The sequence below is a fragment of the Amphiura filiformis genome, chromosome 8 (genome assembly GCF_039555335.1).
Source record: "Amphiura filiformis chromosome 8, Afil_fr2py, whole genome shotgun sequence".
NCBI classification, from domain to species: domain Eukaryota; kingdom Metazoa; phylum Echinodermata; class Ophiuroidea; order Amphilepidida; family Amphiuridae; genus Amphiura; species Amphiura filiformis.
The window spans coordinates 19,964,726-19,991,577 of NC_092635.1; the positions used below are offsets into that span (position 1 = coordinate 19,964,726).

Here is a 26,852-nt window from a genome sequence, read left to right on the forward strand (position 1 = left end):
GAGTGTTTGCTCAATTTGATGAAGTTTAGGGGTAAAGTTGAGCTCAAAAAGAGCATGTGTATTAAGAGAAAAATTAACACCTAAGGTTTTAAAGGTGTTTGTCTTCCACTTCAGCCCAATATCTTCAAAGGGATGGAAATCAGAACCTTTTAAGCTGCCAATATGAATGGCCTCAGATTTTGACATATTGATTTTGCAACCTGAAAAGGAAGCAAATTTATCAAGGATGTTGAAGAGAAATTGGAAAGATTCTAAATCCCCTTGTAAGAAACATGTGGTATCATCAGCCAGCAAATTAATTTTCTTTTCTATGTTACCCACTTTAAGACCTTTTATTTTTTCATTACTGTGAACTGATAGCCAAAATTTCAATGGCAAAAGGAACAAAAATGGTGAAATAGGACAGCCTTGAAAAATTCCACGAGACATGTCAATAGGATTGCTGAGAAAACCATTATTGATAACATAACTTTTCCGCAATTGTAAAAAGTTTTGACCCACTGAATAAAATTATCCCCAAGATTAAACCGACTTAAAACCTGAAATAAGAAACTGTGTTCAACGCTGTCGAAAGCCTTTTCTATATCTAACAAAACAATAGACCCTGGGATATTATTCATATCGAATATTCAATCAAATCAATAATGTTACTTAATGTTACAACCAATATTCCTACCCTTCATGAAACCAGTTTGATCATCATGAATAAGATCCTGAAGAACAAGTTTGAGACGATTAGCCATGGTCTTTGCAATAAGCTTATAATCAGTCGTCAATAAGGAAATAGGACGGTAATTTTTAACAAAAATAGGATCACGGTCCTTTTTAGGAAGCAAAGTAACAACACCATTTCTTTGGGAAAGAGACAAAAGGCCTTGTTCAAAGGAAAAATTAAAAGATTCAATTAACATATCAGCAATGTTTGTGCCACCTAAATTCCCGCGAAAGGGAACAAACATGAGAAACAGTACTTAATAACGTCATAAGTGTCCTTTTTCACAAAATGGTTCAAGTCCAAAGAAAATGGCCTAATTTTTTTAAGAGCTGGACTTGAATTTTAAACTTTTAAACTTCAATTTCAAACATTTTTTTCCAAAGAAAACTGGCAAGAAGACACAAAATGTCTGCTTAATACTGAAGCTGGAAAATGAAAGTGTTTTGCCAAAATGAAGATATTTGGATGAAAGCAAATATGCAACCGAATGTCACTGAAGAAAGTTCAAGTTCTTGAATTTGAAAGTTAGACTAAACTGATGGTTGCTGAGACCTCAATGGGGTATTCTGACGACTGAAAGGATTCACATCTGGTGTGATCTTGAAGACTTTGACAGCGCCTGCTTTTCCCAATATTTCAGGATGGCCGGGTAGGAAAAGAAGGGTCTTTTGCCCTCCTCACGAAGCTTCTTGAAGGTAGGTAACATTTCCTTTCTCTTATTTTGGAGACGCTTGCTTATGTCCTCAGCCACAAAGAGTTTGCAGTTCTTATACTTTGTTGCTTTGAAAGCTGGAATTGCTGCCTTGCGAACCATTTCTTTCTGAGAAAATTGGTTGAAATATACATGAATGGGTCGGGGCTTTATCTGACCTGGTCTAGGAGGTCCAGTCGGCGTACGATGGGCTCGCTGAATATCAACTGATCCTTCTGGAATATTGGGGTCGATGAATTCTGTGATCAAATTGTTCACAAAGTCAATGCAGTTGCTTGGATTTGCTTCAGAACCTTCTGGGATATTAAACAGCACAATGTTATTACGACGAGCACGGTTTTCTAAATCATCTATTTTGTCCCAACACTTATCTATCTCTGATTGCAACTCCTTCACTTTGGAATCACATGCTTCATTGTGAAAATCCAGGGCTTCACTAACTTCCAGCTTGATCTTCAAATACAAAGATTTAAAACGATCCTCCAACCTTTGCTCGTATGCTGTAAACCATTGTGGTTGTTGTTCATGCACAGCGCCGCCGCCGTCTGCTTGTGACTTGGAATTATCATGGCTGCATAAGCTTAACTCCTGCGCTTGTCGACGCAAAGTCCAGTTTTTAGCCTGCTTTTTCTTGTTGTTCCCTTGAGCTCCCCAGGTGTTCCTGGTCTCTTATGCTTCCCTGAACCTTGGTTATTATTCATCTTGGAACAGTAGCTCTCAAATCCGAGGGGGAATGGGTTAAATGAACAGAAATAGTGGAGCAACCGAGCCGCGTGACTCACCTACTCAGTGACCATGCTGCAATCTCGCGGTTGTGGTTCTTTGTAGCCCTGTGGGGCAATCTAGTTGGATATCCCTATTGAGCGGCAGTTATTGGCGGTCTTTCACGGTTTGTGGTTTTAATTTGTTGAATATCCATATTTTACAGTTAGTGGTTCTTTGTAGCACAGCGGCGCAATCTAGTTGGATATCCAAATTTCGCGGCTTGTGGTTCTTTGTAGCCCTACGGGGGAATCTTGTTGGATATCCATATTGAGCTGTGGTTGTTGGCAGTCTTTCGCTGTTTGTGGTTTTAATTTGTTGCATATCCATATTTCGTGGTTTGTGGTTCTTTGTAGGCCTGCGGGGTAATCTAGTTGGATATCCAAATTTTGCGGTTTGTAGTTCTTTTGAGGCCTGCGGGCAATGTAGTTGCACATCCTTATTGAGAGGCAGCTGTTGGCGGTCTTTTGCGATCTATGGTTTTTATTTTGCCTTTCATTTCCAGCCACTCCCTCCTCCACACCCCTTTCTCCACACCCCCTCCTCCACTCCCCCTCCTTCACACCCCCGGGATGCTTTAACTTAATTGTTTTCCAAAAATATTCTTGCCTCCTAATTTTGCTCTCTCCAGGGCACATAATTATTGCACAGCCCTAAATATGTGGGGGTACATGTAGACAGATATGGGTTGGGTTTGGAGCTTGGTTACCATTTAGTCAGATCTGCCAACCTTTGAGATCACAAAACTGTATTCTGAAACCCCAAAAGTCATATTTTTCATTGAAAATCCACACTGCAAATTGCACTTCGTGCATGATTTTCTCCTTTCCGAAACGACTTTATGAATTTCCATTTCACTGAATCCTCTGGTTCCAAAGAATTTTTTTTTTTGTATCTTTGAGTTGACAAAGTCAAAAACATATTTAAAAATACATGCTTAAACTGATCATGAAACTATTATCTTTACTGGCATGCTCAATGCATGAATGGCCCGGGATGAATGGCCATTGATGATTCTCGCAGGGTGCCTAGTGCTTTTCTATGCAACATTCTGATTGATTAATAATATGCCTAACATGCCTTTGTTTACATACCAATGCACCAATCACAGCTGATACGCTCAGGATTTTTTGTTTTTGGACAATGGTAATCTTGAAAAGTGACAATATTGTAAATAATAATGTAAACATTTCATGTGATAAACAAGCAACAACAAATATTCAAAATTCTTCTGAAGAAAAGTTTGATATACAAAGTGCAGAAAATACTATTTGTGTTTCTACAAATAAGAGGAAGATCAATGACAGTGTGATAAAACCTATGGACATGAACCCTTGTAACAAAGGAACTAATTTAAATGTAGATGTTAATAATGTTTTCAATGTTGATACTTCTTCAAATCCTGATTGTGCAATTTATCTGCAAATGCCAAGTAATTGTAATTCAAATGCATTTAATAATTATGTTTCTCCAATATGTAGTGAAAATAATAATATGTGCAATAATAGTGTAAATAATTACAGTGACACAACTAACACTGTTAACAACACCATCCTTTCATCCCATCAACCATCTCATTGTAAAGTCTCAAGTGATAACAATACAATTTGTGCTGAGTGTACTTGCAAGATAATCCCATCTCATCAAACCATTTCATGCATTCAATGTTCATTGATGTTTCATAATAACTGTGTCACTGATTATAATAACAATGGCCCATATTGGTGTCAATCATGTTTCTATAGGACATGTTGGAATGAACTTCCTTATAGTAAAGAGCCTTTTATTGATCTCAAATGTGCTCTTGGCAAAGGTCTAAAAATGGCTCACCTTAATGTTCAGAGTTTAAAAAACAAAGTTGAGTATATTGACATTCTTCTTCATGATAATAATATTGATTTGTTGTCACTCAATGAAACTTGGCTTACAAGTGGTATTGATAATTCTGAAATTGAAATTAATGGTTATAATTTGTGTAGAATAGACAGGAAAATGAAAACCATGTGGGAAATGTAATTTACATTAAGGATAATTTAACCTTTGTTGAAAAAAGCAATCTTCTTATCAATGATGTTGAAGCACTTTGGGTTGAAATATGTCTTCCTCACAGCAAACCCATCTTAGTTGGTACTGTTTATCGTGTTCCAGATGCTATAGCTGAATACACTGATAGGATTGATGCTATGTTTCAAAATTGTGTTTCTATGTATGATAATGTAATTGTCTTAGGTGATTTTAATCTTGATGTATCTAAGCCTGGTACTGAATCTAGGAAAGTTTCTAAATTAGCAAATCACTCACAATTCACTCAAAGTAATTAAGGATTACACTCGAATTACGGAGAAGAGTAAAACAACTATTGATCTTGCTTTTGTAACAAGACCAGAAACTATTATTGCATCTGGTGTTCATAGTCTGGGACTTAGTGACCACAATCTTATTTATGTTGTTCGCAAAATGAAACAAATTAAGTCTTCTCCTAAAATTACTAAAACCAGATCCTATAGGAATTTTAATGAGCAAGAGTTTGTGAATACAATCAGTAAGACTAATTGGAACTGTGTACAAAGTATTAATGATGTAAATATAGCCTTAGACACATGGAAATCAGTGTTTAATGATGCCTGTAATATCCATGCACCTATCAGAGAGAAGCGCATAAAAGGTTCTCAACCTGAATGGATCACCAGTGAATTTCTATCTGTTTGTAAAGATCGCGATTTCTATTATGGTAAGGCTCATAAGACAAATGATTCGCATGATTGGCAAATGGCAAAATGTATCGTAATAAAGCAAATAACTTATGCTACACTCTTAAAAAGAAATTTTATACTGATTCCAACACAAGTAATGTAGGAAACTATAAAAAGCTCTGGTCTACAATTAAGAAATTATTGCCTTCAAAATCTTCTTCAACAATCAAAACTGTGAAGAGTGATAATGATGGTAGGTTGACATCTTCTCTTAAAGAAACTGCCAATGTATTCAATGATTATTTTACCTCAATAGGGACTACACTTGCTAAAGATTTTGATGATGTAAATGTTGGTAGCAACAGTTTTAATACATGTACTAGTACTTTTAAGTTTAGTTATATTACCCCAGAGTTTGTATATAAGCATATTTGCGATATTCCAAACAATAAGTCACCTGGCATGGATGATTTTAGTGTCAAGTTGTTGAAGCTAGCTGCACCATACATTTGTCATTCTATAGCATATATTTGTAATCTTTCTTTAAATACATCTGTTTATCCAACAGACTGGAAGTTGGCTAAAGTCACCCCAATTTTTAAGGCAGGTGATAAATTGGATGTTGGAAATTACAGGCCTATTTCTGTCCTGCCTCTCATTTCCAAAATTATCGAAAGAGCTGTTCATAATCAATTATATTCTTATTTAACTTCTATGGGTATTCTGTCAGAGAACCAATCTGGTTTTCGTAGCAATCACTCAACAGCAACTACCCTGAATGATGTTCAAGATTTCATTTTAAAAAACATGGATAATGGACAAGCCACTGGTGCAATATTTCTTGATCTCAAAAAGGCTTTTGATTGTGTTAACCATTCTCTTTTAATTGAAAAACTTAGCAACTATGGTATTAAAGGTACAACACTTGAGTGGTTTGAATCTTATCTTGGTAATAGAGCTCAAGCTGTTAACATTAATGCCACATTATCTGATTTTAAGAACATTAATATTGGCATTCCTCAAGGCTCTATTTTAGGCCCGCTTCTTTTTATAATATTTGTTAATAGTCTTTCTAATAGTGTTGATTGTAAATGTACTATGTATGCCGATGACACCACATTACTATGTACTGCTAATGACTCTTATACTCTTCAATCAAAGCTTCAATGTAATTTATCTAAAATTGTTGACTGGTTCAAGAATAATAATCTTACATTAAACATTCAGAAAACTAAGTTCATGGTGTTTGGCACTAGCAGGGTGTTAAAAAACTTTACAGATGTTAGTTTATATTACAATAATGATACTATTGAGCGTGTAGATGTATTTAAGTATCTTGGTGTTACATTTGATCCTACCATGGCTTGGTCTGATCATATTAATGCAATGTCTTCCTGTATTTCTAAGCGATGTGGTGTAATTAAACGTGTCAAACCTTATATTCCAAAAGATACCTCATCATGCTTGCTAATGCAATTGTTATGCCTAATTTTGATTATTGTAATACTGTTTGGTCTAACTGTTCTGTTGAGCTCTACAACTCCTTCAAATTCTTCACAATAGGCTTGCTCAGTATTATTCTTTCTGCTGATATCAGAACACCAATTGATGACATGATGAGTACTCTTCACTGGAATAAATTAAATGATAGGTGGTTCAACTATATGGCAACACTCACCTTCAAATGCCTGAAAGGAATGGCTCCTGATTACCTTTCCTCTCAGTTCACTTTTATGCATGATATGCACTCTAAAGGAACCAGGAGTCAAACCAACTTTGCTCTTTTTGAACCACCATATAATATTAATGCAGGTAAAAGAACTTTTCATTCACGTGCTACTAAATTGTGGAATAGCCTTCCAAATGATAGTAGATGTAATTTTAAGTCAATGAGTATTGCTCAATTTAAGCAGTTGTTTTTGATAAAACCAGTGTAATATGCCTTTTATCTGAATTTACATGTTTTCCCAAATGTTCACAATTTCATGTGGCATTTATAATTATGTATTTTCTGATTTATTACTGTATATATATGCTTCTTGTTCACATTGTAAATGCAGGGCCTCCTTGGAAATCAGTGTTTTGACATTGAAGGAGCTACCCTGGGTAAAGAAAGTTTAAATAAATAAATAAATAAATAAAAACTGTATTTTTTGGAAAAAAAACTTACAAGTTGGCAGGTCTGTTTAGTCCATTATCACCATTTCTTTATTTCTGCAGGACAATATACTCGGAGAAGAAAACCAGTTTTAGATGCAGGATGAAACCAGAAAATCCTGAGTCTTTATTTGCTGATCAAAATTAGTAGGTGGTGTGTAGGGGAGGGCTATTATAGTGTTTTGGGTTTATGAATTGAAGCTCATAAAACATGGACACACAAACACAATGGACATTCATGGTTACAAGACATATTCCACTTAAAAGGGTACCACACATCTTTGAATGAATTAATCTGACAGGGCCCCCTGTCGAGGTATAATGTCAGGTACAGGTCCACGGTGTGGCGATTGTCAGATTTGTGTATAATATAGAAGTCCACAATATGAAATGTCAGTCCTTGGAAGTCCATGGTTGCATGTGAATACATGTAAGGGGTGTGTATGTGTGTTTCTCTGAACTTATATTAGACCCTTTGTTTAAATATGAACTCATACACCTGTGTCAATTTTGTTTCCAGATTCTGGTAAAATTTGGAAGATATATGATGGTAGTGATGGTATATTGAGTGACAGCAGCATTAAATATTGGCAATCAGTAAGTAACCAGAGGCAACTTATTTTAAGATTACTGTGCAAAGAGTCAATAGTAAAATAACCAAATGTGTATACAGTGATATGAAGAACCACAAAGGCTCTGGGATACATTGTGTAATAGAAAAGGATGTTGTATGTGACCATCCATGTGGGCTGTAATGTTAGCATGGCTTGTTACCTCTCAAAAAACATCAAAAAACAAAGGATTTCTGAACTGCTTTACTGAATTTTCTTATTATCTTGCAAACAAGCAATGTGTAATATATCATTGTCAAGCCTATTTTTAGGACAATTTGCTTATCCAATATCTCAAAAAGTGAAAATACCAAAATTACAGCCCATTTGTGGTCACATTAAGCATTCACCATTTATTGTGTGTGATACATTGGGCTATTCCATTTAAAATCAACACACACCCTGTGGAAGATTTAGCTGAAGTCTTCCACAGAGGGAGTAATAGAATAGACAATTGGGTAACTTCAATTTGAAATACTCACTCCAGTTGTGAATGATATAGGTGAAGCCATAATACAGAGGGAGTAGGGGTTTCAAAATGATTAACCATGACCAATTACATTTGAAAAACATACTCCCCCTGTGGAAGATATTTCCAAAATCTTCCACAGGGGTAGTGTGGATTTCAAATGTAATAGCCCATTGATCATATGTATATTTGGTTTCCATTGTTAACCAACTTTCCATCAGGGCTTTTCTAAATACAATTTTTTTTCTTCATTTATAGACTGATGGTGCTCCAATTACTGGTCTTGGACTACTACCAGATGGAGATGATAGATACTTGTATGCTACAACTCATAACAAAGTGATCCAAATAAATTTACAATATGGAGTAGCGCAAACCCAAGCTCAGTTCGATACTATATATCCACCTTACCTGTAAGTAGCAATACAACATTGAACAAAATGCTTGATAAGGCCAATGTCTCAAAACCCATGTCATTTTCAAAAACAACGGCGGAATGTGTTTTTCGATCTTTAAAGATTTGTTAAAAACTTTTTTCAAGTATTCAAAAGTACACTGCATAAAATTGTGGTTGATTTACACATTTGAAGTACAAATCAAGTAATTTTCTTCAAAAATGTTTCTAAAAAAGGGGGAATAAAAAATGAATTTGCTGTTTCAACTGACATGGATACACTAAGAAAAAAAATTAATGTGTGCGGGGGCTTTGAGATATGACTGTTTTATAGCCTAACAGTTTTTTTCACTTTCTAAATTTAATTTGGATGTTTGCAATAGGAATTTGCCTTCTGCAAAGTAATTAATCTGGAACACTAAAAAAGATGGTGCGATCGAGGTGGTTGAAAAAAAGTAATTCCAATATTTGCCAAATCAGTTAAAATATTTGTAGCATTTCCTTTCTAATAAAAAGACCCTGATTTTGACATTTTACAGTGATTGGTAATGTTTTAATCTAGATAGCGCCATGAAAGATGACAGGATGCATATGTAATGAGTAAATTTCTTGTATAAAATTCTTCCATTTATTGTTCTTGCAGGACCACTGGATTCACTGCATCTGGAGGTGAGTTTCTTTGCAGTTATATTACCCCTGGGCCTCAAGGAAGAACAGATGATTAATTGTGTTTTCAACGGATTGAGTGTCCCAGGTTAAAGAAGAAATAAAACAAACAAACAAAAAACCATCTCATTATTGTAGCCAAACATGCCAAAATTCAGAGAATATGCCAAGAAGATTTGGGTCATCATAATAAGTGTAGAATTAGAAAAAGAGTTTATCATGTTGAGGATTAAGCTAAATTCATATTGCAGTAAAATATGCATATAAATATACTTCCATTTTCAGAGCGTTGAGCTGATCAATAGCCATTGTTTCTGCAACAGTGTTTTAACAAAATTTGAACTCTGAGCAATGTTGCTTATCACGTGAACTACATTGGATCTATCATTTTACTAATTTGTTTTTCAAGATCATTAGTCATTACCTTTAATGAATTAAAGGAGTATTTCGTGATCCTTATAGCATCCTCTTTTTATGACATTTTCCAGTACATATCCACGAAAAAAGCATATTCCCAAAATTTCAGTTGATTCCGATATTGCGTTTGCGAGTTATGCATGATTATGTGTATTACACCGCTCCATAGACAATACATTGTAATTTTGTTCTGGTGCACCAGAACGAAATTCAAATTTCACGATATCTTTGCTAAACGAATTAATCTGCAAGAAATAGTTTGTTAAATGAACATTATGTAGCCAGAGGTTTCCAGTGATATAAAAATTTCAACTTTTTTTGAGAAAAGTGGGGGATGAGGCTGTGGATCACGAAATGCCCTTTTAATTAATTCAAAACAATAATTATCAAAATCAGTGGATGCCCAATAAATGTAATTTGTAGCATTTTTTATCACTTTTCAAAGCAATGTTTTGCTTTTCAAAAGTGATGCATCACAGGATTAGGATTGGGCTATTCCAGTTGAAATCCATACACCCCTATGGAAGACATGACCTTATATGCCTCCACTCCCTTTCCCTTACAGTTTTTAATGCCGCACAGCTCATATTTTATATTTATATTTTTACATCAACAGTAATTTGTTCTACAGCAATTAGCAGAACAGTCTGCAATGGTAATTATGTCACATTGGTCTGTAAAGGTGTGTTTGCTGATACTTCCGTAAGCGCTGACACTAGTTGGTTTTTTACACCAGCAGCGGGCGGTACTGATGAGATGGAGATAACGGCCACTGGCTTAGGTCACTTTATTTATTTCAATAAGATTCGCTCCATGGATTATAAACCACTGAGTTATCTGCACATCAACACACATACTAGAACATCAGGAACATATAGGTAAGGCTAGAAATGCACAAGACTGACCACATTTTATACTTTTATTTCATCCCTTTTCTGTAATTTTCTGTTTACGATAGATTGCTACAATTTTGCTATATCTATCTGTGTCTTAGCTAGGATTTGACAAGTATCCACAATATCACTTCTCTCGCTTAATTCAAATGTAGTCTTAAAACTCATTTTTTCCAACATGCTTTCCCTGAATCTTAAGGTTTTTTGTGTTTCATTGTGTATACTTTCCTTTTTTGTTTTCGTGCCCTGAGATCTTTTTGATGATTTTTGCACGGTATAAATACGCTCCATTATTATTATTATTATTATTACCCATCATTTTCACCAAAACTGGCTGTCCAAAATTTACACTCAAAACATAATCCAGACTTCTGCCCCATCTGGGGGTTCAATCGGTTCAAAAAGCTATTGCTGTAGCCTTGATTTGTTAGTCTGGTCTTGCTTTGAGTTCATAAAATTTATTCAAGCTTTATTTTTTAAAGTTAGCATATATCACAGGTATTAAACTTGCCTGTCCCAGGAGCAACCTGCCTGACAAAAATGACAGATGAATGGGTGGATAGCTAACACCCTGGTTGTTACATCTGTTGCCAATCTAACTCTCCAATCCTGTATCTATCCCATCAATTCTACTCTAACATCTAATAATGACAATATTTTCATTTGTTTCATTTTAGGTGTGTGATCACGATGGGCGGGGCAGTAGTAGAATCGCAAGATAATACATTGACTGTGCAAGGTACATAGAGCTCTTGATGGTATACTGGCTAACAAACAAAGTTTAGGAAGGGGACTATCAAATGACCTTTGATGTATGTCGGGTGGCATTGTGTCTGTGCAGAAAATGCAAATAGATGTTAACCCTAGGCTTCTTTTGATGATTTCTCACACTTGCTATAATGAATTCCAGTGGGATTTAGCCTGGACACAATAACCATTTTGGGGTACATTTGCATGTGTGATATCAACTGGTGTGAGGTCAAAGCTTGAGGTCATTTTTTTTTTTTAATTTATTTATTTTTTACCATCTACAAAAGCCCAAGAACTTCTCTTCTGGTTGGGGCACATACCACATAATTTACTATAGTAAGAATTCCAATTGAATGAACGCAGCTTTCAACAGCTGTACTCGATCCAACCGCGATTGTATTTCAAACTACAACGTGAACGCACAACCTTGGATACAATGCTAACCAATCACGAGTGCGTTGGCATGGTTGGATTCACTTTCGCGTTAGTCACGCACAGTCGCACACGCTGGCGTACATCGCACAGTGTACGCAAATGTTCGTCACGCTATTAAAAGCTGCGTTCATTCAATTGGAATTCCCACTATAATCTATTTGTTATTTGTACTTCTTGTGTGTGTTCCTACTAAGCACTCTGTTGGGTGTGATGCAAGTGATATTGTACAAATATTACAAGAAGTGACCAAATTAGGGTAGGATCAGTCTAAGTTTTGCTGGACCCCCTCCCCTCAGCTAAAGCCCTGGGTAGTACTAGGTTCATCAGGTTGACAGTGATAAAGGGAAAAGGAGGTCTAGCATAGCTGGTTCTAAAGTTCTGAAGTTTTGTATTGTCTATTATGTATTTTATTGTTTGCCTTGATCTCAATTTCATATTTGCCACCTTTGGCTCTCATGGACCAGATGGTGTCACATATTGAAATTATTGACTTAACAAATCTGACAATCGCCCCACACCATGGATCTAACCATGCTAACATTATACCCTTATGGGGGACATATCAGCTGAATTCATTCTTTATATGGTGTGTGGCACCCTTTGGAATAGGTCTTATAACCATCGATGTCCACAGTGTTTGTGTGTTCATGTTTTATGAAATCTGAATTACTGAATTAAATAGAATAGTTTGTGTCTAACGTCACTGTCAATTTAACTCCCCATGACCCCTGATTGTTTAGTAGTACGTAAAAGGAAGGTTGATTCATCTGGTGCCTTCATTATTTTATTTATTTATTTATTTATTCGTTATTTATTCAGGAAAATTCCATCATACGAAAGTACTGGTCTCCCTGGAAGCCCTGATAACATACATATAACATTGATATACAAATAACATTATAAGAATATGAATAATATACAAACATGGAAATTTAGAACAAGTTCAAATTAACAAATTAACGAGTTCCTTATTAATGTCTTAAATACATACATAAACAAAATTATAGGGCATTCTTGAACTCATTCAAGCTTAGTGAATCCAAATTGGCACAGAGATTAAAAGGAAGTCTATTCCATGAAGTAGCAGCTCTATAATGAAATGTTCTCTGAGAAAATGAAGCTCTATAATGAAATGTTCTTAGAGAAAATGAATCACAGAAAATGGTAAAAAAATTGGTACTTCACAAAGCAAAAAGCAATTTTTCTAGGCATTGTTGACATGGTGCCTTCAGGAAAGAAAGTTTCCCATAAAATTAACCATAAGGCACACTGTTTTACTGATGCGTTCAGAGAGTCAGTCATCACAACAAACTATAAACAAATGGTTTCCGAGTTTGACTGACAGGTGACGTCAGGAGCATACTAGTATTTTTATCTCTGGCTCTGTTTATAACTGGGATGAAGACACTAAAATTGGTTGAAATATGCCCCCTCTGTACCCTGTTTCAATTAGTGTTAGGCAATATGAATAATCACATCAATTAGTAGTATTTTCAATGCATCACACAAATTCAAACTATGGCTTTTTTTGTTTTGTTTTTAGATTGCATAACTTCTACATATGAAGCAAGACAAGTCACCAGAAAAAATGCTGCTGTGGCTGATGCTGCAAAGAACAAAGATGATTATAATACAGCTAATCCAGTAAGTTTTATCCATGTAGAAAATGTAGCAAAGTAGATAATTCATCGTCATCATCCTGTGTAGGGTGAAGGCCTCTCCAAGGTGTCGCCACTCTGATTTATCTTGCATCTTTCTCATCAAGGTTACATCAAGAAATTTAGTAATTTCATCCCTATCTACCTCCCTGTCTTCCTATTCTGTAACCGGTTTGGTGCATTGTCCATCTAATGTTCTAGCTAGGTGACCAGCCCAAGACCACTTCTTTTGTTTCACAGTCTGGATGACATCGGTGACCTGTGTCATTCTTCTGATCATTTGTGATCCCAAGCATGCTCCTTTCCATACTGTGTTGAACCACTCTCAACTTCTGCTCCATCCTCTGAGTCATGGCCCAAGTTTCTGAGCTGTATGTAACACTGGTTGTAGACTTTATTTTTAAGACATAATGGCATGTCGCTCTGCATTACCCCATTCAATTTTCCAAAAACACCCCATCCCGTTCTTACTCTTCTAACTTTGTTAAAGTAGTTGTGACTCATTTTGACAACATGACTTAAGTAAACGTATTCTTCTATTTCTTCAAGCACATAATTAAATTTTATTCTTTCCCTCAAATTAACCTTGACCAGGATTTGAACCTGGGACTCCTGGATATCTATACTAGAGTGGCAAGTTTTCTGTGTCACGGAAAAATGGACAAATTCACAGAATTTCAGAAAAACACGGAAATTCACGGGAAACATGTTTTTTCCTGGAGAACAATAAAAATGAAGCAAAAATAATGAGATGTGAGGTTAAAATAATGAAAATGAAGTCCATGTTCAAAGATATCAGGCTTAAAACAACTAAGAAGATAATGCAAGTAACTTCTTTTTACCCCGAATAAGAACACGGAATTGAAATTACATCACGGAAAATACAAAATTTAGTATTTAAAACCACGCACCACAGTGTAATTTACCCATGCGCCATATTGCCTTAGCTCTAAAGCTGCAGCACCCATATTTATCCAACAGTCAAATATGTTGTAAAATCACTCATGAACTTTCATGTTCATTTATTTTTCAGATTCAAATTATTGTTAAATTATTCAAATGCGTATATTTACCCCATAACGTATTTGAGATTAAACATTGACTTTGTTGTATATTTTACACCCTGCTACGATTGGTACACTCAGTCAGCAGTACTAGTGTTTATGCATGCAGCGCGTGCATAGCTGAACCCCGCTCCCACACACACACACACACACACAGCGGCCATGCGAAAGATGGATTTTTAATGTCTCAAAAAACAAAAGATCCGCCAAATTTGCAACAAATCCGCCTCACAAGCTTCAGCGCATTCAACGCTACGATAATACACGATGTTAATTTGAGATAGACAGTGACATTCATACCTAAAAAAATTAAATATTTGCAATTAAAAACTCGTGTTTTTGAACGATTCTGAATTTTATCAATGAAAATGCAGCGATGACGTCATTGGGTTAATGATTTCCCAACAGCTGATTGGCTGATTGCGTCACTGTCTGTGATCTGTGCATGCACGGTACGGTCCATACGGAATGATTTTTCGTATGGGTAAAATACACTGTGCGCACGGAAAATCGCAGAATTCTGTGTTTTAAATCACGGAAAACTTGCCACTCTAATCTAGACCAACGGATTATCAAGGAAGCCAATGACATTGAAGTGCTATAGTATGCTATTTAGGCCCAGGGTTCCAAGCATTAAGGAGAAATAATATTTTTTCAAATATTTTTTTCTTCCTCTTTTAGTTGCCAAGTTTTCTCCAATCACTTTGCTTGAACTGATCAAATTTTATTTGCCCTTAATGCTTGTTGCTGAAGAAGTGGGGGAGATACGATTTGGAACCTTGGGCCTATATAGCTTACTATAACGTTTCGATGCCACTGGCTTTATTGATAGCTCAGTTGGTAAGAGCCTGTGTCCCAGGTTCAAATCCTAATCAAGGATGATTTTTTTCCTTGGCCTACTTTTGAATATAAAGTGCATTTTGTGATCCACAGCCTCATCCCCCCACTTCTTTAAAAAAAAAAAGTTGAGATTTTTATACCACCGGAAAACTCTGGCTACATAATGTTTATGTACCAACATTTTTGCAGATGAATTCATTTAGCAAAAATATCATCAAATTTGAAATTCGTTCTGGTATGCCAGAATGAAATTACAACAGTGGCCTATGGAGCAGTAACGCACATAATCATGCATAACTCACAAACGCAAAATCGGAATCAACTCAAAATTTGGGAATAAGCTTTTTTCATGGATATCGACTGAAAAATGTCATAAAAAGAGGATGCTAGGATCATCAAATCCCCCTTTATTTTATTAAAATACTAAGTTCCCCATAGAGTACCACAGTTATGCAGCCAAAATAGTAAGTGGGTTTCTTTCATTTTACCTTATTATTTTGGCTTAAAATTACCAGAAACCCTTCCTGATAGTTGTTACTAATATTATTTCACAATTTTTGGCAAAGAATAACAAAATTACAAATTTTAACGAAAATTTTCTTTGTTTACCCTCATTTAGATTTACATCTCCTTCAGCATAATTATTGACCTATTTAGTTGAATTTTTAACAAAAAAAAACATGAGGATGGTGATTCATAAAATACTGTATTTGATTTTTTTTTAATTATGCATATTTTTTCTTTTTTTTTTCCTGCTGTAGAATTACAAGATTGAATATGGTACCTGTGCAGCCTGTCCATGGAATTGATGACATATTTATGTATGGTGTAATGGGCGATTTAGGGATTTAATCATGTTCCACCGTTGTTCATCACCGATTAACAACGATGCGTCCGCATCGTCTGCGTGCTTTAGCTGCCCGAGCGAAGTAAACCACGTAGACACGCCGGACGCGAGTTGTTAATCGGTGATGAACAACGGTGAGACATGACTGAATCCCTTCAATAACGAAAAGAAGCTAAAGATGGTATAATTCACGATTATTTTACGAGGAATGTCAGCTAACAATTGCCACTCAGCCCTACAAACACTTCCATGATTTCTCTGTTGATATCAGCAATAAAACTACAGAATAAAACAGCAATGTTTACTCCTACCTTAAAAATACTGAATTCAACTTGTAAGCTTGCATACGCACAAAGGTTCCAGGCATGACGAATTTTACGCGCTCTCGCGTAACGCGTAGTCTCGCTTGCGTTCCTTATACGCTACAGTAAAAGTGTGGATTCATCACGGATTAACAACGGTTGGCTCGATCCTGTACAAAGGTATAGGAAGAGTTGTTGAATTGTCTTGCAATATTCTTCTTTTATGCCCTGAAAGTTATATAGGGTGCAACTGTAATAAAAGGTATAATTACGATAATTGTGATCCCAGCAGGGGGTCATGGAAAGTACAAAATGGCAAAATGATCTATGTGACATGCCAATGTTTTCTCATTATACATGTTTAAAATGCGTATGCAATGTCTTGGTAAAACCTCACAATTTTTCTAATCAAAATATTATAATGTCCCTTTAATTTATGTGAACGAAGACACTATTTTACTATTTTTAGTTGTCTAAAGGTGTACAAGAAATAAATGCTTTTACTAAATGAAGAGAATCACAACTAACTTCAAATTCAACTGATACTTATAGTTTGATGCAAAACAGTAATTGAAATATTTGTACAATTTTGATGTTTTGCTGGCATTGTTAATCAAGATTGCTGAAGCAGCTATATAAGTAGACATGGAAATGTTATTAGATTTGCTGAAGAGGACACATTCAAATGCTTTTTGAAGTTCTGATTTTTGCACGATTGTAATGTACTTTAATTAACAAAAAAATAACCTGCAAAAAACAAGGCATCGGGTGCTGTATTTGTCAAAAAATCTGAGGTTTTAATCAAATACCTATATCCCGACCTATATACATTCACAATTTACTGTTTTCTTTCATTTTACCTCATTTGTTTGGCTCAAATTTAAAAGCGCACTTACCTGATAATGCAGGGTGTATTTCTGCCAGAAATCTTTCAATAAGTACCTATTTATTTTTTTAGTAGTTGTATTATACATAACATAAACCAATATTATAATATGACGACTTTCATGAGGCAAAAAAATAGTATGTCTCAATTCTCAAAACTGCTGCACACATTTGTTTTGCGGTGTGCATTTGTCTCAGATAAATTGGCAATTAAATTTCTTCCACAATTTTGTTGTTGTTGTTGTTGTTGTTATACCCGCATGCGAAGCATGGACGGGTATATTGCCATCCTGTGGTTTCTTCTTCTCCTCTTCCTCCTCCTTTTTCATCAAACACATCATTCTGTCAAGGCTAGCACTAAAACTACAAGGGCCCCAGGGCCCATATGTGGTACACTTATGGGCCCTACCCCGTAGATGTGCCTTTTGCCCATCCCGCCCCAGAGGTCAAGGTCACGGGCCCCAGGGGCCCAAATGTAAAAACACAAACCATGCCGTTTCTCATCAGATGGAGCAACCTCAGGGCCGTGAGTTGGTACACTAATAGCCCCAGGGGTACTCTATAAATACAAGTATACATGAGCCCCATATGTTATATATTATGGGCCCCAGGGGCCCAAATGTTAAAAATAAGGGGCAACAGATTGACAAGCCTAGCTCTAAAGCTACAAGGACACTAGGGCTCATATGTTGCACATGTATAAGCCCTAAATTGTAGATGTGCCTTTTGCCCATTTTGGCCCCAGATGTACAAGGCTAGAGGCCCCAGGGGCCCAAAGGTTAAAACAAAGGGCCGGCCGTTTCTCAGCAAATAAAGTAGCTACAGGGCTCAGATTTGGTACACAGATAGGTCTTCAGTATTATATTGTCATATGTATATATGAACCCCATATGTCACATAATATGGGCCCCTGGGCCCCAAACGCTAAAACATAGGGCCGGTCGTTACTCTGTAAATAAAGCAGCTTTAGGGCTCAGAGTTAGTACACATATTGCATCTTAAAATCACATTGTTATATGTACATGTGAGCCCCATATATTACATTATATGGGCCCCAGGGCCCCAAACGTTAAAACATAGGGCCGGCCGTTACTCAGTAAATAAAGCAGCTACAGTGCCCAGCTTGAGTCTACTGATAGCACTAGAGAATTAAACTTCAACATATGTCCATGGACCTCATAAGTCAAATATTATGGGCCCCAGGGCCCCAAATGTTAAAACAAAGGGCCGGCCGTTTCTCATCAAATAAAGCAGCTTCCGGGCTTAGAATTTGTACACAGTAGCACCTGAGAATTATATTGTTACTAACACCCCAATACCCCCTCCCCACACATGTAGGACTAAACAGACATATCCGTATTATAATTATTAAAATAATAATTGGAAATACCAGCGTGAAGCCTTAAGGCTGTTCCAGTTAAATTACATACCCATTGGCTGTTCCATTTAATTTACATACTCCCTCTGAAATGGTCCCAAAATAGGCTGTTCCGTTTAATTTACATACTCCCTCTGAAATGGCTGTTCCATTTAATTTACATACTCCCTCTGGAATAGTTTTCCGCTAATCATATTATATAGCCTCACTGTGAATAAGAGAGACTGACAACGGCAATCTATGGAGAGACAACTCCCCTGGGAGGGGACTTTTTACAAGTTCTTTATTTGCACGAGAGTGCAGCAAATAAGGACTGTAAGTTTGGGTACACCGATAACATGCGGGTATAGCCGTATTTGTGTACAAATATATAGCCTTCTAGTTGTTGTTCTTGTTCTTGTTCTTGTTGTTGTTGATGTTGTAGTAGTTGTTGTTGGAAGAATTGTTTAATTAACACTTTAAACAGGTGAACATGAATTATTTCATTATGTGTTAATAGTGTAAGTTTTGAAGGTTCCAAGCATTCAACTTTTCTTAAGCTTATTTTGACTGAGTTTGAGTCGGGGGGGGGGGGGGGAAGTTGGGGAAAAATAATTACATTCTGCATTGGATATTAAAATCTTCGCAAGCTTTGAGTACTATTTTCTTTTTACCTAATAATGAAATCTGTTGATCAGTACTATGTATGAAAATGCAATAATAAATACACACAAAATGAAAGTCCACACTTTCTTGAGGGGTCAAACATTTAAGGTGAAAATAAGGTATAAACATTGATAATAACATGCAAAGAATTTTGTTAGTTGCAAATGATATCTCAGCAGCATCAAACGATGTTAAAATCTTAAAGATTACATAATTTTATAGGAAAAAAGCAGATAACATGATGTTATAACATTTTAAGATTATTTGCATGTTTGCTGGGTACAACACAACTCTCCAAACATTTATATACATAATTATATCTATATTATTTGCCTTAATTACTAACATCAAAAACTATGACCACCCAAATGAGTGTTGATTTTATTTTTATGCAGTGTTTATCAGCAATTATAGAGTGTTATTTTTATACGATATGTGTACATCCATATCAAAAGGATGCACTTGTCGGCTGCTACATGTGTCTCATTTCACATAATAGCTAGGAATAAATACCAGACTCATTTCAAGTGGAGGTCACTTCAAATCATCCCCAAGTCACATGGTTTAGGAATAGAGAGAACATTCCTTAACCATGTCACTTGGGGATGATTTGAAGTGACCTCCACTTGAATTGAATCAAGTTCTGTATTCCTAGCTATTATGTGAAATGAGACACATGTAGCTCCGACAAGTGCATCCTTTTGATATGGATGTACACATATTGTATGTATTCAAGTCAGTTATTTGATTATATACCCAGATACATGTGCTACTATGCAGTATACAGTGTTGCCAAATTGTATGCAATTAATAATTATATGATAAAATAATAATAATCATTGCATTAGTAACAACAAAATAATAATAATAATAAAATACAGCATGCTAATAGGCCTTCCCATCAAGGATTGTTTGCTTGTCCTTGTCCGACGGACCATCCCGAACATTCTCACTGAAAACTTTTTTATTTGAAAGCCTCTTCAAAAATCTTGATTTATTCTATTACGTCAAAACAGTCGTCCAACACAAAGATGCTTTAAAAAGTTTTTTTGCTTGTTTATCAAAATCATAAAGTTTTTTTTCGTCATCATCGGTTTTACCAATATAAGGCAAAAAAAAAAATTGTTGTGTTGCCCTCAAGTGGGAAAATGGGAAAGTTGGGTCGGACAGTCGGATTTCTTTTTCTTTTTTTTTTAAACCTTCAGTTTTTAAAAATCCCCTCAAATATCAAATAATGCTTCTTCAATTAGGGGACATCTGTCAATTTTGACTTCTGGATACCTGTTAGACATCAATTAAAGACTAGTCTTTCAATAAAATATTAATTTTAAGTGAAAAACATTGATTTTTTGAACAAATCTGTAAAAATCATCCTGATCGACCCTGATTTTTCAAGATTTAGGGTCGGATGGTTGAGGGCAACGCAACAATATTTTTGGCCTTTAAATATGACTACAGCATCACATGCATTTGAGGAGTTTGTACAAACAAAAGTATTTTTTTTTTCGACCGACTGACCCATCCATCTAAAATGGTCATCATGAACAAGCAAACTTTCTTTTTACCCTTATTAAGGTTATACGATGTATTGTTGGTCAAAGCAGCTGAAAAATAGTAGTTCACAGCATCTTGCAAATGGTAGTGAGCTTTAGCAAAAATTGCATTGCTCAATTCATAGCGAGCATGTAGAAGAATTCAAATATCACAGATATATTTTTGTAGGCTCTATATAGGACATCACATGTCCAGTTATGTTGGCCAAAACCTTTAAGGTTAGCAACTATTTTAAACTGTTGCGATTTGGGTAGTTCACAGCATCTTGCGAATGGTAGTGAGCTCTGGCAAAAATTGCATTGATCATTTCATATAGCGAGTGTGTAGAAGAATTCAAATATCACAGATATACTTTCATAGGTCCTGTAGTTCTTGAGTTATGTTGTAAAGAGGGCTAAAACAACATAACAACACTTTTGTAAAACGTACATAACTCATTAACAACAATAAATTAAGCAAGTTTTCAAAGTATATTATTTGTAGAATGAACTTTTGCAAAACACCAAAGTGTTATTTTTCAATAATATATTGATTCAGATAATGAAAATCAATTTCTTTTTGGCTGCTTCAACCAACAATACCTTGTATACCCTTAAGCATACTGGATTGCACACTTAACCAAACACAATCAACTAATTGGAAGGGATTTTTTTAATTTTAAATCATGTCTACACTTATTTTGTGTGTGTGAATGTGATATCCCTTTAATGAGACCCAAAGTACTCATTGGTTCCTGCTGAAGGGTGGTTTTTGTCTAAGGAAGTTCATAAACCATTCCAAAGGGTCATTTGTCAGAAAGTTTGTCATTCTGAATGAATGGCCAATAGAAAAGCATGTTTGGAATTTTAAAAAAAAATTCAGTTCAAAACAAAACTTCTGAATATCACCCAAACCACAGGTTGCATGTCAAAAGTTAAAAGGGTGCAATTCAGTATGCAAAACTTGGAAGGAAGATATGCTCCTTGCTCCTCTATTGGGTCAATCAACTTCACAGTGTTAATATGACATATTCAAGTTCAGTAATATTGACATGACTAATAAATATTTTATCAAAATAAAACAACAATAAACTGATATCTTGATTTTGGTTCATTCATTGTGACATGTGTGTAGTGCAGCACTTGGATTTGGTACCTGCCCAGTGGGCAATTTGAGAATTTCCATCAGGTGACATAAAAACATTCACCCATTTTCAGTTATTCCGGGGAGGGGAGTCCCACTTTAATGGATTGGATATACATGTAGACTTGGGTCAGTAGGTGTAGGGCTGACATAATTATTCACCATGTGCACAGTATAGGCCTAAGGAGCATTCGGTGAAAGCAAAAACATCAACAAAAATGGGATCATTGGGTGAGAGCATGATTTTTGGCATTCAGTGAGAGCGATATGTGGGGTCATTGGGTGAGAAACAGACTTTTGGACCTAAATTATGGGGGCACTGGCTGGGTGAGAACATAACTTTTTAATGGGGTCTTTGGTTGAGAGCCAAAACAGTCCCACATTGAATTCCTAGCTCAAAAAGGCTTCAAATGGCTATGATAGGCCACACAAAATTAAAAATTAGTTTCACCGTTTCCACGTTTTTGGAGAAGGGAGTGAGGTGTTTTTTTGTTTTACATTGATACAGCAGTGTTCATATAAAATTTACTAGCTGTTTTCAGTATCTTTGAGGAAAACGATGAGGCTCCTGTCATTCATGCTGACTAATAAACTTGTTGATCAGCATCAACATCTCAATAAAATAGGCCTTTTAAAAATTTTAAAAAGTTTTTAATGGCTTGGTCACCCATATTTTTTTTTTTTTTTTGGGGGGGAACCTGACAGCACATCAAACCCTGGCATCAGACACACCCCTTCTGATATCAAATAATTTTCTTTTCTCGTTTAATTTGCGATATAATACAAACAACATTTTTGACATTTAACAGTCCTCAAAGTAGACTTTATAAATTTAATGCTATGTACTTAAAGTGTATGTAGGTTGGGATGAAAAGCCAACCATCGTGTAAAAATTTTTACCTTTTGTATTGAAGGTATACATGAAGTTTCCCAAAAGACATAAAATTTGTAGGTGTTTTGGGAAACTTCAATACGAAAGGTCAACATTTCCATACGATAGTCGTTTTTTCCTCCCTACTACATACATTATATCATTCGATTTTATAAAGTTTACTTCCAGGACTGTTAAATGTCAAAAATGTTAATTTTTAATAATTTGCCATGAAATATGTATTGCATCAAAAATCTAAATTATTTGATATCAAAAGGGCATTGCTTATTCAGAATGCAATTTGTATGATATGCTCTTAAGTTGCACATAAAATAATGTACAAAGGTTGGTTGCAGAGCTCTTAAGGGGGTACTACACCCATTGATTTTTTTTTTTTTGCATTTTTTTTGCATTTTGTGAAGAAATTACAAAACAAAATTGGACAAAGTGGTATGCAAAATGAAGGGGCAAATCTTCTCGTTTTATTGGTGACATCGGTATCAATGTAGCTTACATGCTTTTGAAGATAGAAGCCAAAAGGAGGTACATCACTGATGATTTAAGGGGGCTGGCATTTTCTTTGGAAGGGGGGGTCACAAATATGTCAGTGACCGAGTCAATTTTTTATGACCCCTATCACGGGCAAAAAATTTTTACGACCCCCCTATCGCGGGTCGAAAAAATTTATGACCCCCCCCCTTCCAACTACACAGACTCAAGAAAAATTATTCATTGCAGGAACTAAGGCGCGGAGCGCATCAAAACTTAAAAGTGAAAAAAGTGTGTGGAGCACGTTAAAACCTTTATTGTAAGTGTAAAGAAGGCGCGCGCAGCGCGCAAAAATTTTGAGTCACCAGCCCTTAATAATTCTATAACCCCCTATTTTGGGTGTTAAAAAATTATAACCCCCTATTTTTGGTCTGAAAATTCTATGACCCCCTGTATTTTTGTGACCCCCCACTCCCGAAGAAAATGCCAGCCCCCTAAATTCACTTCATTTTGGAAAGCTTACTATCAACGGATTTCGATAAAATTTTGGATATGTGTTGCTGACGCATGAGAGGAATAATGTTGATATGTAAAATGGGAATAAGTGGTCCCTGATTTCTTTTATGACTTCATGAACTTGGTGCTCCACAACTATCAAAAAACGAACCGATTAAAATGCTTCTATTTTCAATGTCGAGCTATATTTTGTATTTTGAACTTGCAACACTATGTCACTGAAACTTAATTAAGCCATAGGTAACAGGTTACCACAACCACACTACAGCAATGTTGAAAAAGATTGTATTTTTTGTCACCTATACCACCATATTAGGTAGTTTTCCGTAAGCTTCATTTTTGTGATTTTGGTAACTATTTTATATTTATTTGCCCAATCCAACTCAACTAGGCAATCTAAATTGTACTCACCATTTACATCCCAAGGTATTTTAGTATATCCACCTCACACATTTCCATTATATATCCGTCGTCGTCGTCGATCTACTCATATCTGAGTATTCGTGACCTTTCTGATGAAGTTTCTCCACTCATGTCGATCTTGTGCTTTGGTGTAACAGCTGTAAATTGACATTTTGGTTAACGAAACAATTCCATCTGTCCACCTGAGTCTCTGTCTTCCTCTGCTTCTCTTCCCTCAACTTTTCCGAACATTATCACTTTCTCTAGATTGACTCCTTCTCGCCTGGCAACATGTCCAAAATACTGTAACTTCTGTTTCCTCACTGAGTTGATGAGTGAGACTTTCTCTCCTATTTCATGCCGAACACTCTCATTTGTCCTTTTGGCGGTCCATGGGATGCATAGAAGTTTTCTCCAGCACCACATCTCAAACGCTTCAATCCTTCTTTGATCTGCCGCATTGATCACCCACGTTTCACACGCATATGTTGCGATCGGGAAAATCAAAGAGGAGACAAGTCTAATCTTTGTTGACTTGCTGATGCTTCTGTCCTTCCATAACTTGTGCATGGTGCACATTGATGTTTTTGCCATTGCTATGCGACGTCTGATCTCAGTAGAGCATCCGCCTTGGTTTGAAATCATGGATCCAAGGAAGTTGAACTGTTTGATAACCTCAATTGCTTGGTTTCCTGCATGAATAGTGGTGTTCTCTTCTTGTTGGTTGATGACCATCACCTTGGTTTTGCTTACATTTAGAAAAAGCCCAAAGTTTTCACTCTCCATTCTCACTCTTTCAATCAGGTCCTCAAGTTCACAAGCACTGTCTGCTAGTAGGGTAGTGTCGTCTGCATACCGTAAGTTGTTGATGGTTCTGCCTCCGACAGATATTCCAATGCTGCAACTCTCAAGGGCCATTCGCATAATATACTCTGCATATGCATTAAACAGATGAGGAGACAAAATGCATCCTTGTCTCACCCCTTGCTCGATTTTGAACCAGGTACTGTCACCACATGTTGTTCTAACAATTGATTCCTGATCGTCATAGAGTGTCCTAAGCAGTTCTACCACATGTTTTGGGAAGCCCATTGATACTAAGGTGTCCCACAGTTTTTGATGTTGAACAGTATCAAATGCTTTTGAATAGTCGATGAAGCACATGTAGATTGGACGGTTGAATTCAATAGCTTTCTCTGTAATATTTCTGATGTTTGCTATTTGGTCTCTTGTGCCTCTGCCTTCCACAAAACCGGCCTGCTCTGGGGGAATCTCACGACGCATGTGCTGTTTGATCCTCTCAACCGTAATATACAGCATGATCTTACTTGCATGGGAGATTAGAGAGATGGTCCTGTTGTTTTTGCATTCTCTTGTGTCACCCTTTTTGGGGAGTGGTAGGAATATTGATCTGGTCCAGTCTATCGGCCAGCTCTTGTCTTTCCATAGAAGATTGCATAATTTGTGCATCACATCCACTCCTTCGTCTCCGGTTTCTTTGATCAATTCAGCTGGGATATCATCATATCCTGGTGCTTTACCTGTCCTCATTTTCTTCATTGCCATCACCACTTCTGATCTCAGTATGTCAGGTTCATTTTCATCAACCTCAATTGGTTCTGTTGCACCTCCTAAACCATCTTTACTTGCATACAGCCCTTGACAGTACTGTTGCCACCTCTGTTTGATTTGATCACTCTCAGTTAGAATTTCACCATCTTCATCTTTGATTACATCCAGCTTTGGTGTTTTCTTCCCGTGATTTCTTTCACTGCTCTAAAGAGATCCCTGGAGTGGTTGGTAGAAGAATGTGATTCAACCTCTTTGCATTTCCTTTCAAGAAAATCCTGTTTATCTTGTCTGGTTCTGCGTTATCCAGTAACAGACAAAATATCAAAATTGATGCCTCATTTATATGACATGTATGATATCACAGACTATCACATGTATTCAAAATTGATGCCTGAATTTGACCTGAACCAATTGACCTATAACCTGACCTTTGATGACCTTATAGCCTTTTTAAATCTCTTTTCCTAACAACATATTATAGAAGATACATACATGGTGTAGTATTAAATTGTCTATGTGGAAGAGATTATTTAGGCCTATCTAATTTATTCAGTGTTATAATCAGTGAGTATATTTCTATAGATAGTATAACAAAGGATTTAATGTATTCTATTCATGTATTCTACTTGGACATATTCATGGTTTGTTATGAAACACACATCTCACTTACCAGGATACAGTAAACAAAAAAATATATAGGGCTAAAATGATTTTCTAAAATGGTTTAAAACCACTTTGTATGTAGAGATATTTTATAAGTTCAGGACATGAGATGATGAACATATTTATATACTTTATAAATTTGCAACAAAAAAAAGAAGATGGGTACTAATGAAAATCAGGGTATTAAAACTTTTAAGCTTTAAAAATGTGAAAATTAAAAAAATCGTGCCCCCCCCCACCCGTTCAAAAAGAAATTTCTACACAGGGATGGTAAGTTTCTTCTGTCCTCCGTCCCGCCCCTTTCAATTTGCTTTAGAAACTTTCAGCCAATCAACTGCAGCTATCGCCAATGTCGCCAAGGTGCTGAAAC

At 36.1% G+C, this 26,852-nt stretch overlaps 1 protein-coding gene across 1 annotated transcript in view; it reads left to right on the forward strand.

Moving 5' to 3' along the window:
* The window catches only part of LOC140158775 (semaphorin-2A-like), a 42,118-nt gene extending 24,602 nt beyond the window's left edge, over window positions 1-17,516 (forward strand). Inside the window, exons 13-19 of the mRNA XM_072181987.1 lie at window positions 7,560-7,636; window positions 8,378-8,532; window positions 9,157-9,182; window positions 10,213-10,474; window positions 11,167-11,228; window positions 13,218-13,318; window positions 15,998-17,516. Of these exons, the coding sequence (XP_072038088.1) occupies window positions 7,560-7,636; window positions 8,378-8,532; window positions 9,157-9,182; window positions 10,213-10,474; window positions 11,167-11,228; window positions 13,218-13,318; window positions 15,998-16,045 (731 nt within the window). The 3' untranslated portion in view covers window positions 16,046-17,516. The remainder of the gene's footprint in view (window positions 1-7,559; window positions 7,637-8,377; window positions 8,533-9,156; window positions 9,183-10,212; window positions 10,475-11,166; window positions 11,229-13,217; window positions 13,319-15,997) is intronic.
* The last annotated feature ends 9,336 nt before the right edge of the window (window positions 17,517-26,852 follow it).